General features: G+C 43.0%; 1 protein-coding gene across 2 annotated transcripts in view; it reads left to right on the forward strand.

The window, feature by feature from the left end:
• LOC111864640 (carbonic anhydrase-related protein 10) overlaps positions 1 to 19,237 on the forward strand; it is a 346,880-nt gene that overhangs the window by 262,824 nt on the left and 64,819 nt on the right. For both annotated transcript variants that reach the window (XM_023852036.2, XM_023852029.2), the window contains one exon: positions 625 to 691. In XM_023852036.2, the coding sequence (XP_023707804.1) occupies positions 625 to 691 (67 nt within the window). The remainder of the gene's footprint in view (positions 1 to 624; positions 692 to 19,237) is intronic.

The following is a 19,237-nucleotide window of genomic DNA, read 5'->3' on the forward strand; positions in this document are numbered from 1 at the left end:
ACACATTCGATACTATGTAACCTCTGCACTTGAAACAGGGTAATTTAATAATTTAGGATCTTAATAGTATGTATCCTGTTGTGTGTTATAAACAAGGTACATAAAACGTATATTAAAGCATGCAGTCTAAACAAAGGTGTTCTGGTTTAAAGCAACTGAGTCTGATTCTGGTCTGACCCAGAATATAGGTCGAAACATCTAGCGTCAATAAAAACAAATGTTGATACGATAGTGTCTACTTTGTTGTGTAAACTGCATACTACTGTATACATTTTAGGTACCTTGTTATTAAATTGAGAACTGAGCAGTTGTGTATAATGTAAATAATCTATGCAGGTAAGTCTAATTTAAGGTGATTAGTCAATCATCCTTCTTGTATCAACATTAGTGGGGGGTGGAGTCCAGCTCGGTCCACTCTACACGGCGGCCACTGATTGGCCTATTGTACCTGCCCCGGGTGATTATGATGCACACCTGAGGGTGTTGTTTCCTGCCCACTTGTCATGGACTCTCATTCCCCTGTGCTTCTACTACAAAGTGCGAAAATTCAAATTATTTCTAAAAGGCTGCTCATGAAGCTGACCGTTGTCACGTGTTGTGTGACGAGTCTATCTTGTGTTTCAGATCGGGGATACGCCCAATCCGGAACTACGAATCATTACCAGCACGTTCAACCAAATCCAGTACAAAGGTGAGATTCTCTGCTACGTTCTCAAAATGCCACTTAAGTCAAATGACGTCATACTTAGACAGGCTGCCTCAAAATGTGGCATCCACTGTAATGACATTACTACAACTGCATTCTAGTTTGCCTCAGAACTAATCAATTAACCCCAAGAAAAGCCCTTCCATTATGAAACACTTACGGAGCTGAGCCCTTCTTGAGGAGCCACAAAATCTAGAGCTACTCAAGAATTTCCCAGCATTTTATGGAATTTGAAGGTTCATCACCGTGTCCACAAGAGCTCTCCACTGGTCCCTATCCTAAACCACATCACTCCAATCCATACCATCCCATCCTACGTCTCTAAGATCCATTTTAATATTGTCCACCCATCTACGTCTTGATCTTCCAGTGGTCTCTTTCCTTCTGGCTTTCTCACCAATATCCTATATGCATTCCTCTTCTCCCCATTCGTGCTACGTGCCCTGATCAACGTATCCTCCTTGACTTGATCATTGTAATTGTACTTGGAGAAGAGTACAAGTTATGAAGCTCCTCATTATGCAGTTTTCTCCAACCTCCTGTCACTTCATCTCTCTTCGGCCCAAATATTCTCCTCAACACCCTGTTCTCAGACACCCTCAGTCTATGTTCCTTCCTTAATGTCAAGAGATATTATGAAACACTAAGGTTCAGTTTTGTACTGACAATACATTGCCTCTCAGCCTCACCCTGGACCATGTGAATCTAGTTCATAACTTGCACACAATTCCTCTAAAATCAGCTGTAAATCTATCCTCCCGTGCAAACCTAAATCTGAAGGTTGTGTCTTCTTTTCAGGACTTTCGACAAAAATTCTATTAATACGAATTACAATTTCTGTTTCTCTCATGCCTTTATAGTTTCAGCCAGATTATTCAAAATTTTGACGTGTCAAGTACAAATTAAATAATATTCCTGGGGAGTAAAGCGGGGCCGGAGCGTAAGGCTGACAACCTTACCGCTACCGAACCTACACATGAGAATATACTTAGCACGAATTGCGCAGCTGATCACCAAATATGAGATTATATTTGAAAGGGAGCGGTGTTAGACCACGTCAGTCAAGAACTACAGAGTGTTTGGATGAAAGGTATCCAAAATAAAATGATTATATCTCAGAAAACACTCATTATACATATATTTATGGTTTATGCCATTACAAAGAGAAACTATCAAAGTTTTTCTGAGTATATAACTTTCTCAATAAATTTAAATGTGGGCTTCCTTGGTGGCACGACAAATATCCAGGCTTGGAGCATGTTTGGTGTTACCGTAGCCACAGCGTCCCTTATGCGGGCTTTCAGGTGTTGAAGGTCGTTGATCTTAACCTGGTAGACAGTGTTCTTCACATAATCCCACAAGAAAAAATTAACTGGGGTTAAACCTGGCGACTTAGGAGGCCACTTCTGCCGATCTATCACCCAGCCATCTCTCTGTCCAAGTGGTTCCTAACATGGTGACAAAAATGTGACGGCGCATAGGGGTACGTCAGGCATTGAAAAAAAATACCGGGTTTTCCTTTCCAATGACAGAAACCGGATACGTGTATCACAATTACTTTCCGAGATATACAATTTTTTTTTGATACCTTTTATCCGGACACTCTGTATTATACCATCGAATGCATTGAGAGACTGACAGAAGCTTCAGATACGAAGAACCGATGGTCCGGTCGAGAATGTACATGTGCACATGCTTAACGCGTGTCACTCTTGTTTATTTAACATTACTGTCACGTGGATATGTGACTACAGAGGGGATTTGGAGTGGTGATAGTGTTTACTGGCCACTCATACACACGGCTCATAAGTAAAAGTAATTACAGCACAATCGCTAATCTCCATAATTCACAAATCACCACAGTATCCACTAAGACTCTTCCAGTTCGCTGTGTCTTTATCAGCCGTTCCCTGGCAACGCCTCCTAACAGTGGATTCTCTTCAACTTCACGTGTTCAAGTTCTCTATTCACAGACTCCCGTACAGAACTAAGCTCAACGTTGTCCATTACTTATCTCAGCACAGACCACATGGAAAACACAGTTCTATTATTGTGCCAAGGTTACATTCGTGTAAGTTGTTGCGGGAAAGTTTTCTCCGGCCCTAGTATGTCCACTCACTTCGCGGTCGTTGCATAGCAACGGCTGTGCAAGCTATTTTATGTTATTTAACAATATTTCTATAGCTGTATCAGTTATATTGTATCGAGTGAGATGAGACAGCCGTTAACAATTTTGAACAGATGATAGTGCGTATATTTGAAGTCCTGTCTAAGTATCTCGTCATTCACGTGAAGAGACTCAAGATGGCCGGTGACCCAGCTGAAGATTCGAAGTGCGTACCACTATCAAAGAAGTCTAAATGAATTCCGTAAAACCTGTAAACCCAACTCAAGTTAAGTTGCCACTCTGTCAAAGCGCCATCATATGCTAATGCAGGGATGGGGGGGGGGGTGATACTGCTTTCCTTAGAGTGGTCATCTTCACGGTTCGACTGCCCTAACCCCAATACCTGCTGGACAGGCTCTAAGAGAATCCCAAAGCCAGTCACCGATCCTCTAAGCCGTAGAGAGGCACTTTGCTGATTCTACCGTTCCTGCTTCTGTACCACTGAAAGCAAAGTGGCCCCTATGCCTATGCACCATGGCATGAAGGCATAGATACAAGGTCCTACAGTATTTCTTTCTTCCTCTCGCTCCCATTTTGGAGCATAGGACTTTTTCTCAGTTCCGTGATCATTTTACAGACGGTAAGACTCCTTGGGCGAGTGATCAGTTAGTCGCAACATAAACACAGAATAAACGCATACACACACCAAACGATCCCGGCTTCCTAGAGAGAGAAGACAGTGCATGCCTTAGACCGCGCGGCTACTGTGACCGGCAGTGTATAAGAATAATATATAAGAATTCAGTTCGTACCTCACAGGAAACAGATCCGAACCCACGATCCCGGTTTCCAAGCGAGCGAAGACAGAGCATGCCTTAGACCGCTCGGCTACTGTGACCGGCAGTGTATAAGAATAATATATAAGAATTCACTTCGTACCTCACAGGAAACAGATCCGAACCCACGATCCCGGTTTCCAAGCGAACGAAGATAGTTAATGCCTTAGACCGCTCGGCTACCGTGACCGGATGCTACAGTTTTTCTGTCTAAAATATCTTTAAGGGTGGCCCCTTATCAGATATTGATGTAAATATTGTAGCGTATACAGCGGTTGCTATGGAATGGCTGCGAGAAAGTCGAATAAACAACCACCGTTGCTAGGCATCGGATCGGTAACACGTTCCCGCAGCAACGGGTGCGCACGCAACAGTGAAGATGTTGTTGCAGACGGTACCTGGGATTACAAGCGGGACACCCTATTCCTCAGGGATATAAATACGGGACCTGGTCCTCCAGGTTGAGGGATTCTCGAATCTGAGACAGTAAAATATGGTCACGAGTCCGCGGGACTCGGACCTGAGAATGACTGCGCTGGCGAGGACCAACAGCAATTGTAAACAACATACTAATCCTCTTGTCAGAGAGGATGTTGAATAAGGGCTATAACCGCAAGTGTTCAGTTGGAAAATAATATTACTGGTCGTGAGTCACCAAGACGAACTGATTGGCCGTAACCCACCAGTCGTAAAGTAACTCTGCCTCTGATTCTGACCCTGACTCAGTCAGTGATGAAAGTAACTCAGTGAACGAAAGAGTGAGAGCCAGTAGGGTCACTCCTCATTACAGAGGGAGTGACCAGTGCAGTCAGACCCCTCTCCTGGTCGAAGAGGAGGCCACATTTCAAAACACATAAAAGTCGGAAAAGAACAAAAATATTGTCAAGGGTCCTAAGATGGGCCGAAACTTATAACGACTCTACTGGCGAGGGCCAGCTGAATTTTACTGGACTGGACTTGACCCAGTCAGTTCAGAGTTCAGTTCTTCAAAGGAGGTTGAGAAGACATGGCGCTATTGTTTAGTAGTGGTTTACCCGTCCGGTCGTTCCATAGTAAAGACGTCCGCCAATCTCGCACTCGTTGCATAACAACGGTTTTACATGCTACAATAAGTTAGTGTCTGAACTCTATAACTAGAATTAAATCAAGGATTATGAAGTACGTTTGACGGGTACAGGGATTCATGAAATATTTAGGATCGCAAACGTCAAGATGGAGGCCGAGCTGCCTATTCGAGGGATAACACGATAATGACGCTTAAAGAATTTGATTTGAATTCGATTTAATTTGCTCAGAATATGATCCACTGATGGAAGTTTATATATGCGGATTATTAACCTTCGGTTCCATATCAGATCGGGGCTCGCAGTAACGTAGTTTGTTCAGGCGCAATGATACAAGCCGGAAGGTTGAGGGATCGAATCCCGATGAGGTAGATTTTTTCAATTGACCTAACCTTTCCAGCCGCACTATGGCCCTGGGGTCGACTCAGCCTCTAACAGAAATGAGTACCAGGAATATTCCTGGGGGTAAAGGACGGCCGGCGCGTAAGCTGATAACCTTACCGCAATCTACGAGTATAAGCCGATTGTATAGAAAATGTGGGGACCTCAACATCTCACAATCACATCAAAGTTATTTTAAAACTGAATAATTACTACACGAACAAAAGTAGAAGACTTGGTTCGTAGACAAGTAAAACCGAGAATAGACTTTCTCGACGGTTGGCATTTCTAAAGTCAAAATACTAAACGAGAACTGCAGTAGGAAGAATTGTTGGGGGGATGTTCTGTCTCCGCCTTCTTCATCCCCAGCCTGCAGATTCATTCCATTCACTGTCGTGGAAATCTCGGCATAAGCGATAAACCATCTGTTTCTCTAATTATTCAAACCGTCTCTCATCTTCGTAACTGAGACATATGAATTTTGGATAGATGGATCGGTCACTTGACGTGCGGCGTTTGGAACCTACATATTCAAGTGGAGTTCTGGAAATTATTAATCTGATTAATTTAGCTTCCCCTTTGAAGAAAGCTCTACGTCTCTCCCGATTTTAAGCCCAGAAATTATTAGTAATGCACGAACGCTCATATCTCTTAAACTAATGCAGCTTCCGTATGTTTTCTGAGCTTCAGTGGCAAATGAATTCAGAATACCTGAAATCAGCAGACTTTGCACTAACAGTGATATAGGCACGACCAAGAACAATATATATTTATCTGCGTTTATATGTCAAAGTATTAAAATTCATGTTCGTACACTCTATATACTTACTTACATATTTACTGAGCTGAGCCCTTCTTGAGGAGAAGCCAAATCTGCAGCTACTCAAGAATTTCCCAGCATTTTATGGAAACCAAAGGTTCATTACCATGTTCACAAGAGCCCTCCAGTGGTCCCTATCCTAAACCAGGTAAATCCAATCCATACCATCCCATCCTGTCTCTCTAAGATACATTTTAATATTGTTCACCAACTTAAGTCTTGGTCTTCCCAGTTGTCTCTTTCCTTCTGGCTTTCCCACCAATATCCTATATGCATTCCTCTTCTCCCCACGCATGCTACATGCTCTACCCACCTCATCCTCCTCGATTTGATCATTCTAATTATACTTGTAGAAGAGTACAAGTTATGAAGCTCCTCATTATGCAGTTTCCTTCAACCTCTCCTGTCACTTCAAATCTCTTCGGCCCAAATATTCTGCTCAGCGCTCTATGTTCCTATGTGTCTCCCATAATGTCAGAGACCAAGTTTCACACCCATGCAGAACACACTGTACATAGTAAAATAACTTCACATCCGGAATCAGTTTTAGTTAGAGATGCGGTTATATTTTACACCGGAAAGTTGTTTGGAAGTCACTGGAGAAGGAATTTATTAAATTTCTACCTTCTGGGATACAGCGCCCGTCTAATCTGGTGAAAATCAACCAGCGTTCGTAAGAACATATCGCGTCCATCTTCAAGGCCGAAGAGAAAGAAGCGCAGAGATCGGTTTCTGCCTGGTTCATTCTGGTTTCCTGCATGAGTCACTCTTCAGCAGTGAAGATGTAGGCTGCTTGCACAGCGACGGTTTACTTGCAGGCCGCTATATCCCAAAAGTTACGAAAAATTTCATAATCACCTTTGCAAGAACTTCACTTCAAATAACTTTCACAAATATTAAAAATAAAAGGTAAATCTATACCTGTAACTTGCCGTGAAGGTCCATAGGTTTCTGAGACGTCGAGGCTCCCACATTTTCTAGATAATCAACTCACAGATGACGGTCAGGTTGTCAGCCTTACGCGCCGGCCGCCCTTTAACCCCAGGAAGATTCCTGGTACTCCTTTCCGTTAGAGGCTGAGTCGACCCCAGGGCCATAGTGCGGCTGGAAGGAATAGGTAAATTAAAAAATCCCATGAACTCCTCAGGAATCGAACCCGCGACCTTCCGGCTTGTAGCATAGTACCTCAAGCAACTACGCAACAGCTGCCCCCTCATTAACATTATAGCTTCATTTAATTTAAAATCTGATAATTTTATGGGTTACATCAGGTGGCTGTGTGCACGTGGGCGGCGTGAAACGTGCAATCATTCGTGAATGATGTAACAGAAAGGATGTGGCAGGAAATGCTTGTAGTCTAATAGAAATACTAGCATGACTTTGCGTGCAGGGACTGAAGAAAGCCAGGAAAGCCCTCAGTATAGCGGATTATGTCCCAACAGGGATTCTAACCCAGTACCTTCTTAATATGACTCCACAGAGATTCCGACGCCAAAACGCTTAATGGTTTTGTAGAAAATCTTCGCGTAATCCCTTGAAAAAAATTCGTGATCCAGATATTCCACTGTCCAATTCGGAGAAACATTTTTTGTAGCAAATGTCATGGAAAAGTCGGAAAAAGTTGCTTTGCTAAGGATGTTTTAATGCTAGTGGGGTGGGAGTAAGTCCCTTGTACTGCGGCCACTTCTGCCCTATTGTACCAACCCCAGATGATAGGTGAGGGTGATTGTGGAGCAACTGGTGGAATGAAGATTGACAGGGGAAACCGAAGTACTCGGAGAAAACCTGCCCCAGCACCACTTTGTCCACCACAAATCCCACTTGATCAGACCTTGGGTCGAACTCAGGCCGCTGCGGTGGGAAGCCAGCGACTAACCGCTTGAGCTATGGCGCGGCCTTTTGCTAAGGATTACTTCGCTTGTTTTTTGCCCTGCGGAATAATACAAACTCAAATGGCAAAGAGCACGGTTCGTGTTTCTTAAAGAAACGATGGCTACCAGCAGTAACTAGCCCGGTACGTTTCATCTGATATTCTCCCTACGCTCGTGTGGGCCAACTGAATCCGCGAAATCCACATCTTCTTTTGACAGGCTCATTGCGTCAGTACGGCGTTTCGTGCTCCATTGAAGAGCAGTAACATTCCGTGTGTGTCCTGTTCCAGGTCCTTAACTTATGGCCTTGGTGTTCATTAACTGGAGACAAGTCTGTCTTGTCAAGGCAAATTACAGATATCACAGTTCGGATTCAACATTCTTTTCTTGTATTTCGATAAAAATTCTTCGGGCCTGTAACCCGCAAGCGAACTATACCGACTGAGCGACCGTCTCTTCTCGGCGAAGTTAGTACCAACTTCAGCGGATAGAGGACGTCGCGTGGTCAGCGCACGAATCTCCACCGCCGTTAATTTCGGTTTTCTAGACCTGAGCCTCTATTTCCTTCAAATAGCTCCTCAGTTATCCTCACTAGGCTGTGTGGACCCCGTTCAAGACCCATTACTTTACAGAAAATCTGGTAATTTCCGGGAATGGAACACGGGACCTATGGATCTGTAGCCAGGAATTCTGACCACTAGAGCACAGAGACGGTCACCGATAAAAATTCACCACATCGAAAAAGTTAAAAAAAAAAAAACTTGTAGATATTATGGTGCTTGTATTTCATTTTATGTAACAGTTCCATGTGTTAGATAACATGATATATAAACACCATTACGAACCACAAATTTTGTTTTGCACATTTTTAGTAATGGTGAATAATTCCTTGTGTGGAGGTTGAAGCTGACAACTCACCTCCCACTAAAGCTGAGGTTAAGAATATATCTTCACTCCCCCATGAATCTTTATGATGTAGTGGTTAATTAATTAAACACAGATATAACTTTTCCTTGTCTTTGACATTTCCTTGTGAGCCGTTTATGAGAACATGTATGAGATATGATTTAAACTTAATAAGAAATATATATTTTTTTACAAGATTAATAAGGAGCAAAATTCAGTTCATTCAACAGTTTCTAGCGTAAACTATCAATACTGTGGCCTGATCTCTGAAACGCATAAATATCAGAATCTTGGAGCAGTCGAAACATTGCAATAACGTCCATTGCTAGACAACGGTACGTCAACAATAGTTGAGGTACTGTTGAGAGCCACGTCGCCTAACCGAGATTTTATAACTTTTTTCTATTCTTTTGTCCTGAACAGGCAGAGGCGTTGCGTTGATACTGTTCCCCGTCCAAGATGACATACCAAATATCTAAAGGATTGACTTATTCAAAATTAAATCAAAATCGGAAAGGGCCATTAAAACCAAAGAATGTGTAATGTAGCCCTGTAGAATGAAGCGTGATAATTGGATACAGCGACTAGATCACGGACTGGCCAACAGAGGAATCACATTTTATTCACGGGAGAATCAAGACACTTGTTCCTTTTTTCCAAAGCCTTTGAACCGCCTCTGTGGAGCACACAGCCTCCTACCCAATGGGTACCGGAGGTTAAAGCGGCAGGAGCGTGAATGTGCGTTCTATTTCTGAGATTAAGAATGACTGGAATTATATCGCCACTCCACCATACACCTTTATGGCTTACTTACAGGAATTACGACCGACACATTTACCATTTACGAAACAGAGGTTGCGACAAATAAATTGAATCGCACTGTGATACGCACAGAGACGCACTCCTGTGAACTAGGCTCTGTTAGGGAGCTGCAGATACACAAAACAGTTACATTAGTCAGCGTTACAGGGCAAATGGGACGGCTGCACCGGTTCAGGAAATACGTGCGGAGGGAGAGATAACAGGCGAGCAGAGAAACGGAAATTAAAAGAATGGTACAGACTTTTTTTTTTTTCTAATTCTGTCTCCATGGCTACAGATATTCTTTGTATATATTTCTGAGTGACGGGTTGTTCTAAACGGCGAGATATCGCTGCTCTTCCCAACGCTTACATTTTAAAGAGAAAAAAATTAACGTTTTCTAATATACTGTAGCATGTAGATCCGTTGCTAAGTAACGACACTGTAAACAACACCGGCTGCTAGGAAACAAATTCATAACACTCACCAGTGGAACAACTGGGAAGCGGTGGCCCGTGCGACAACTGCGTGACGCAACAACAGAAATTTTGGAAGCGGTGTTTTCTATGGGGTCCGTGCGGAGTTGTTATAAGCAGGACAAGTCTAGAGTTTAGTTAGTTGTGAGACAGTAAAGACATGAACACGGAAAGTGAGGAAACTACGGCGTTGGAAGCCGTCACCAGGAGACAACCGGTAAACATAGAACAGAATGAGAAGACTTACTACCTGCTGTAGCGAACTGCAGATTGTGTGAATGAACAACATCGCTGTAGTTACTTGTAGTTAGGGCGTCTAAGTGTTCATTAAACAAAATTACCAACACAAACCCCGTCTATAGTCACTCAATCATATGACGTAACACCGATACCCGCGAGTGGAATATTTTACGTAAATTTTGGCCTTTATACTAAAACAACCAAGTCTTACATGTAGAAATACGTTCTTCACAATAAATAAAATAAACGCATGAGAGGGAGGATTTTGTGCCTGTCCTTTTGTCCTTTTCGCCTTTGGCCCTGCCGTTAATTTCTGTTTTCTATACCTGAGCCGCTATTTTCTTGATATAGCTCCTCAATTATCCTCACGAGGCTGAGTAGACCCCGTTCCAGACCCACTACTTCTCAGAATATCTGGTAGCCCCGGGAATTGAACCCGGGACCTCTGGATCTGTAGCCAGGAGCAGTCACCACTAGGTCATAGAGGCGGTCGAAAAAAATCGTACACGTACCAGAATTCGAACCCCGACCTCTCATTCGTCCAGCCAGTCACTATATAGACTAGGGTATCTCTGTCAGGATGCAACTCAAGTTCGGTCAGTTAGCAAGCCCCTACCGTCTTGGCGTCGAACCCCATCTTTGCACTGACTAGAAGACGGGTCTGATGTATGCTTGGACCGTACCTCATTCCTAAAATCGGCGGCAAGGCGAACTTGTCAGACTCAGAACTGAAATGTCTGTCTCGTCAGTTGTGACTCCCTTCGCTTTTCTGCGACTGCGCACATCGTAACGCGGCCAACCTCATTTCTAATGACGCGGGAACTATGTAGCGGGATATATACAGGGTGATTCACGAGGGTCCTTGTGGCGAGACGCAATGATTGATGGAGCCTAAATAGTCCGATATAGCCTCTATATCGCCTTTACGTTGTCGAGAGTTATACACAATAATCGATATGAAGTCTATCAGTAATGTTACTATCGGATTTACGAGTACACCCTCAGAGACTGAAGAGTTTCCAGTAAATTGATTTTCACATTACAGCCCCTTATGACGAGCAGTTCGCAGGAATATGACGATTGAGGAGAAAGTATCCCAATGCCATGGTCACTGCCACAGGAATTACTAAGGCTAAATTTTACAGATTTCAGCGGATTGTTACATCAAATTTTAATTCCTTCATATGGTCGATTATCTGAAGGTAAAAAAATATATAAAGCTAGCCCTGTAACCGGCCATGGAGGCCCATATGGTTGTGAGATGTAGAGGTTCCCACATTTTCTAGACACTCGGCTCACAGATGGAGGTGAGGTTGTCAGTTTTACGCACCGGCCGTCCTTTACACCCTTCTCCCCCTCCCAGGAATATTCCTGGTACTTATTTCTGTTAAACGCTCAGTCGACCCCAGGGTCATAGTGCGGCTGGAAGGATTAGATCAATTGAAAAAAAATCCACTTCATACAGATTCGATCCGGCGACCTTCCGCCTTGTAATAGGCCGCGCCATAGCTCAAGTGGTTATTCGCTGGTTTCCCACCGGAGCGGTCCGGATTGAAACCCGGTTATGGTCAAGTGGGATTTGTGGTGGACAAAGTGGCGCTGGGGTAGGTTTTTACCGAGTACTTCTGTTTCCCCTGCCAATCTTCATTCCACCAAATTCTCCATCATCATAATCACCAGGGGCAGGTACAATAGGCCAATAAGTGGCCGCCGTGCCGAGTGGACCCAACTGGACTCCACCCTCCACTATGCGAAAAATTCCGGCTTATAGAATATTACCTCAACCAAATACACTACCTCGTACCCCAAAACCCTATAGATGTATGTTAAAATATCAAAATGGATTACAAATTTCCACTCGTTAATTTCTCACTTTCTATGGTGAGTTAGCTGAACAGTGAGTGAGTCAGGTATAACTTGACCATCGTCGGCCTTCAGATTACTCGAAAATATCGCATCAGCCGCGGTAGGGCACAGAGTTACCGCAGCGAACTTCTTCACTGTCAAGTCTCTATTTTGGTAATATAAAACGGGACTTCGTTCGACCCCCACCCCCACTTCTGCCCCTTAACAAGAGTTATTGAGGCAAGGGCAAACTGGAAGATTGGTGGCGACAGCTACAGTCAGCTTCCCAGTGATTTACTGGATACGTTAGTGAGTGAGTGATTTATTCAGACAGTCAAATGGGCAACACAAAATTCATCCACTGAAAACGCCGGCCAATGTATGGAGTGATAAGGGTAGACAATATTAAATATGCATACCTGATGATGGTGGAAAGGCCGAAACATGAGTTTCATAAGTAATGTACCTCGTATAATGTATCCATACACAACTTGCGCTGACGTGAATAAATACAAAAAATAGGTATCTATTTTGATCATAAGATATCATAAAATCTGCGATGATGGAACGTTAATACAAATACTATGTTTCTAGATATTATCCATTGCCCTGTTCTTGTTTAATGGACAATATCCATAAACATATTATTTTTATTCCTAATTTATTTAATGGGTTAAAAAGAAATGCTCATGTAATTCTATTTTGTCTTACTGACTATGACACTACGCAGTCTGCAAGATGGTTGGGAAATTTTCGGAGAAATATGTTGAATTCATATTCAAGATGACCCCTCCCTACACGAGAAAAATTAATATTCTCAGCAGTGAACACCCTATCTCTATTCTCCTCCTGCTCCCACTGATTTCTCAATCTCGTGATCGTTTTACAGACGGTAGGACCCCTTGGACGGGTGATCAGCTCGTCGCAAGGCCTCTACCTAAACATAGAATAACACAAACACAGAATACAAACTTCAGAGCGAGCGAAGACAGTACATGCCTTAGACTGCTCGGCTACCGTGACCGGCAGTGTATAAGAATAATTATATAATTATATATATATATAAGAATATTATATATATTATAATATATAAGAATTCACGTCGTACCTCACAGGAAACAGATCCGAACCCACGATCCCGGCTTCCAAGCGAGCGAAGACAGTACATGCCTCAGACCGCTCCGCTACTGTGACCGGCAGTGTATAAGAATTCAGTTCGTACGTCACAGGAAACAGATCCGAACCCACGATCCCGGCTTCCAAGCGAGCGAAGACAGTACATGACTTAGACCGCTCGGCTACCGTGACCGGCGAACACATACAATATTATAATGAGTTAGCTGATGACTGAGAGATTTAATGCGACAGTAAGTAATGAATTAGGCAGCGCCATAGCTCAAGCGGTTAGTCGCTGGCTTCCAACCGCGACGTCCGGGGTTCGATCCCGGGTCTGGTCAAGTGGGATTTGTTGGTGGACAAAGTGGCGCTGGGGCAGATTTTCTCCGAGTATTTCGGTTTTCCCTGCCAATCTTCATTCCACCAATTGCTCCACAATCACCCTCACCTATCATCTGGGGCTTGTACAATAGGCCAGAAGTGGCCGCAGTACAAGGGACTTAGTCCCACCTCACTAGCAATACAAAAAATACTTACATATGTAGTGCTGAATGAGTTACTGATTGTGAGTTAGTGAGTAAGTGTGTGAGGCTGTTCAGATACCAATATTGCTTTAAAATATAAAGTAGCGTGTTTTTGACCCAGACAAGATAATATAGGACTACAACAAAGAATTATGTCGGCCACACCAGAATTCCAACCCAGAACACTAGTTCGCGACATGAAGTACGAGTAAATAAACCTCACTGATCTTCAGTCCTTCCGACTGGGTGACGAAAGTTTCCTATCTGGTTAAAAATAGCGTTGATTTATAGGCCAATAATTTATTAAATTCCCTCTCTGCTGAATTGTTGGCTGGATTGACATCAGGATATTGAAACGATTTAATATTTTCCAAATATGTCAGCATTCCCCCATGGACCACTAGCTTAATCAGTACAGTTTTAAATATTTTATATATATTTATTATACATGCTCTGCGGTGTCTGCAATAAATGTATGTTCTCTGTGAATGAATGGATGAATGAGTGGTGTAAGTCGTGTACGCTTTTGCTGCTCACTTATTTATCAACATTTTAAATACACAGNATATACGAAGTGCTGTTACATCACCGCGGGGAAGGGGAGTGTCCTGCATAGCGTAAATACGTCACAATATATATGTTACCTTTATGTAACATAGACGTTATTGGGCCGAAATAAATAAAAATCATATTTGTAAAACAACTGTTATTATGTGACATGTAGACTCATCGCTACGTAACGGACGATAAACAGGCACACTTGAAAATAGAATATGTGTTTTCTATTTAGTTCACATATATCCACTGCTAGGTAACGGGCTAATAAACACGCATTCTTCACGTGACACGTGTTTTCAGTGACGTCCGACAAGAATCTATATAAGGTGAGATGAACCATAATAGACAGTCAATCCGTGTGGAGGCGGGGTCCAATACCTCCACCGTGACCCTGCGAGTCGTAAGAGGGGACGAAAAGGGTCGCCTCAAATCTGAGACAGTAAAATATGGTCACAAGTACCAAGGGACTCGGACCTGGGAAAGAATACGCCCGTAGGGGTCAGCAGCATATACAAAAGACAGACTCGTCCTCTCGCCAGAGAGGGTGCCCCATAAAAACAAGGCCGTAACTATAAAACAGAAATAAATATCTGGTCATGAGTCCCAGATAGGGCTCGACACCATATCTAACTGATTGACTGACCGTCAGTCTCAATGTGACTTTGAATTTGAATTGGCAGTCGAGTCAGTTCAGTTGAATGTCCAGCTGTGAAGTGTTAAATAGCGGACAACGGAGCTGAAGAATCTCCATTGCTAAGATTCGTTACCAGAAAACGTCTAGTGAAGACAATGCAGAAGAATAGTCAGTGTGGAGAGCTCTTACCAAGCAATGACTAGAAGAAATAAACTGGGAAGGCTTAGTGTTGAGTGTGGAAATCAACAATAGTGTAACAATTATTTGTAGTTAACGATATGTAAGTGGTCAATAGATCTAATTACTAAAGTAAAAACTAAACTCCGTAGGTTTAGTCCGCTATCAAACTATACAGACCGAGCGACGGCCGCTGGTCGGCGAAGTTAGTGCCAACTTTAACGGATAGAAGGTGTAATGTGTTAAGCGCAACGAATCCGCACGGCCGTTAATCTCGGTTTTCTAGACCGGAGCCGCTACTTTTCAATTCAAGTAGCTCCTCAATTTTTCTCACGAGGCAGAGTGGACCTCGTTCCAGACCCAATTCTTCTCAGGAATCTGGTAGTGCCGGGAATCAAACCCGGACCTCTGGATCTGTAGCCACGAACTCTGACCACTGGACCACAGAGGCGGTCCAATATAAGCAATTATCAATCCAAACTGCGTCTATAGTCACTAATACATGTGCTAGCATACTTCCAACTCAAGACTTAATCTACATTTATTAAGTACTATCAGAAATGTAACGCCGGTCACGGTAGCCGAGCGGTCTAAGGCATGTACTGTCTTCGCTCGCTTGGAAACCGGGATCGTGGGTTCGGATCTGTTTCCTGTGAGGTACGAACTGAATTCTTATATATTATTCTTATACACTGCCGGTCACGGTAGCCGAGCGGTCTAAGGCATGAACTGTCTTCGCTCGCTTGGAAACCTGGATCGTGGGTTCGAATCCCACTCAGGGAATGGATGTTTGTGTGCGTTTTTCTGTGTTTGTCTACAGGTAGAGGCCTTGCGACGAGCTGACCACTAGCCCAAGGAGTCCTACCATATGTGTAAGATCTAGTAAACCGAAGTGAAACGGTGAGTTTCATTGAGCCTAGGACCAAATTGGGGCTGTAGCGCCACAGGGAAAAAAAAATCAGAAATGTAACATGAGTGCGTACAGAAGTATGGGTGGAGAGATATGACATCTTCATTATGCGTTCATTTACTATATCTGGTATAAAAACACTAAGTAGAATATGTTTCGAATCGCGGTATATCTGAGACCAGCCAACAACAAGCCTTAGATCATAGGAAACAGGTGAGTACAGAGTCCAGGAAAGACATTAATTCCTTTGGTAAAACGTCACATGTTGTTCTGCCGTAATCACAAGGGATTTGGCTGTAAATCTGGGGGAACTCGAAACACTACTAATCTGACGATCTCAGAGGAAGGGTACGAGGGTATATAATGCATACTGTGGCACTAAGAGAGAGATCCAAGTGTATCTTGAAATTTCTCTGTGAAAACAGCTACGGTTTAATATCTGCTTTAATGCTGGAGACAGAGATAATTCTCAACTATTGCACTATCATTCACTCCATCCAGCCGTATTATGCACCTAATAGACACAGCTGCATGATAATATCTCTCCTGACTTGTAACCTCACGTTCCATGGAGCACTCGGGTTCACTTCCCTTCACTCACAAATTTGTGACGTTCTCATGCAACACAAAACGGAAGTTGAAAGCTCCGCGCTATGAGAGTACGAACAGATTTACGTGGCGCTTTTTGCTCCAACGTTTCTATTTACGTAATATGCTTGTATTTACTTTCATTACGAAACTAAAAAGTAAAGCTGTCCCTGTAACAGGCCGTGGAGGTCCATAGGGTTGTGAGACGTCGAGGCTCCTAGATTTTATAGACAATCGGCTCATAGATGGCGGTAACGTTGTCAGCCTTACGCGCCGGCCGCAATTTACCCACCAGGAAGATTCCTGGTACTCATTTCTGATAGAGGCTGAGTCGAACCCAGGGCCATAGTGCGGCTGGAAGGATTAGGTCAATCGAAAAAATCCACCTCATCGGGATTCGATCCCGCGACCTTCCGGCTTGTAGTATAGTGCCTCAACCAACTACGTTACCGCGTGTCCCCATTATCTAACTACAACGTTTAGATACATGTAGGCAGAAAGCTAGAAGACGAAAAGCCAGATTTTATGCTGTGTGCGAATTTTGTGTACCATGAGAGTTTAGGAATTAATAAACTATTACACTGAACAGATCAGAATCAAAATCAAGCTCTCTGGAAGACTCACCCTTTAGACCACAATACTATGTTTCGTAGGGGCAGGCGGTCATCTGGGGCTCGACACCAAGGCTTACTGACTGACTGACCGTCAGTCGCAATGTGACTTTGACTCTGACTTGAGGCCAGTTCAGTTTGAGTTTGACCTTAGAGTAGAAGAGTTCTTATCCGACAAGGGGCTCAAGAACAGTAGAACTCCGAGCAGAAGACACTTCACGGAGAACAGCGGTGCAAGAAGGGTTGTAACTTTGAAGAAGATGTCTAAAGGACGTTTTCAGTGGAGAATAACTTAAGCGCAAGTGTAAAAGCGACTGTTCAATAAAATATTCGTTCAAATCCGAGAACCCACAAAAATTTCTTGTCGCGTTGTCTAGCAAACAAGCGAAAATATTAATTTACACAACAGAATTGTGTAGTGATTTTGTGCAACAGATACACATATGTGTGCACGTAACATTATATACAGGAATATTTTAATATTACTTACTTACTCATGGAGCTGAGCCATTCTGCAGGAACCGCCAAATCTGCAGCTACTCAAGAATTTCCCAGGATTTTATGGAACCCGAAGGTTCATTACTGTGTTCACAAGAGCCCTCCACTTGTCCCTATCCTCAGCTAGATCTATCCAATCCATACCATCCCATCCTACCACTCTAAGATCCATTCTAATATTGTCCACCCACCTACGCCTTGGTCTTCCCTGTGGTCTCTTTCCTTCTGGCTTTCCCACCGATATCCTATACGCATTCCTTGTCTCCCCCATTCGTGCTACAAGACCTGCCCAGCTGATCCTCCTTGACTTCATCATTCTAATTATACTTGAGAAGAGTACAAGTTATGAAGCTCCTCATTATGCAGTTTTCTCCAACCTCCTGTCACTTCATCTCTTTTCGGTCCAAATATTCTCCTCAACACCCTGTTTTCAAACACCCTCAGTCTATATTCCTCCCTTAATATCAGAGAACAAGTTTCACACCCATACAGAACCACAGGCAAAATTATAGTTTTGTATATTCTAATTTTTATGTTTTTCGATAGCAGACGAGAAGACAAAAGGAGACAAAAGAATATTTTAATATATTTTATAAAATTCTGAACAGTATTAAATAAAAATTGAAAGGATACTTACGTAACCTCACAGAAGAGTGTTAATTACTGTGTCACTCACAGCACTGAAAGAAGAACAAAACAGAACTAATTATATTTTCATGTAAAACAAAACAAGAAGCAAAATAAATGACAACATGGAGCAAATAAGACAAGAGAATATTTGAGAAAGACAGTGGAAAGAAAGACGAAACAAGTGAGCTATGAAGTGCGAGATAAATCCTTTTTCGCTATCTTGTAAATCCTTTCTAATCCTTGAGTTACATCATAGCGTGGTTCTACGTTCATTTGTTCTCACTCGGGCTATCAGAGCCATCTGCTGGCGCATCCATCACTCAGACGCACTCTCAAATCACCATTTGCTGCTGGGTTATGTCTTTCCTTCTCAGCTCACTACAGTATTTGGGGCTGCATGCCCAAGGAACAGTTCTCGAGTCTTCAAACTAATTGAGAGACAAGTGTTAATAGAGACTCATCACCTCCAAAGAACTCAGAAATTCTTTTCGTTCTTTATCCAGTTATTAGTGAGAAGGAGAGCTGATTCTGTCACTGAAGTAACCAACTGCGGCAAGAATAACAGCAAAATAATTCCTGTTAAGTGTGTTGATTAGGCCGCGCCATAACTCAAGCTCTTAGTCGCTGGCTGCCCGGGTTCGAGTCCGGGTCTGGTAAAGTGGGATTTGTGGTGGACAAAGTGGCACTGGGGCAAGTTTTCTCCGAACACTTCGGTTTCCCCTGCCAGTCTTCATTCCACTAAATTCTCCATCATCATCACCCAGGGCAGGTACAATAGGCCAATCAGTGGCCGCCGTGCCGAGTGGACTCAAGACTCCACTAAGCGAATTAAAAAAAATATGTGTTGAATACTAGTCCTTAGGTTATTTTTGAACATTTTTGTAATTTCAGATGTTTTATAGCGTTGAACTGGATCATTAATTTTGAGGAAGTAAGGT

Source organism: Cryptotermes secundus, unplaced genomic scaffold, assembly GCF_002891405.2.
Source record: "Cryptotermes secundus unplaced genomic scaffold, Csec_1.0 scaffold284, whole genome shotgun sequence".
NCBI lineage: Eukaryota > Metazoa > Arthropoda > Insecta > Blattodea > Kalotermitidae > Cryptotermes > Cryptotermes secundus.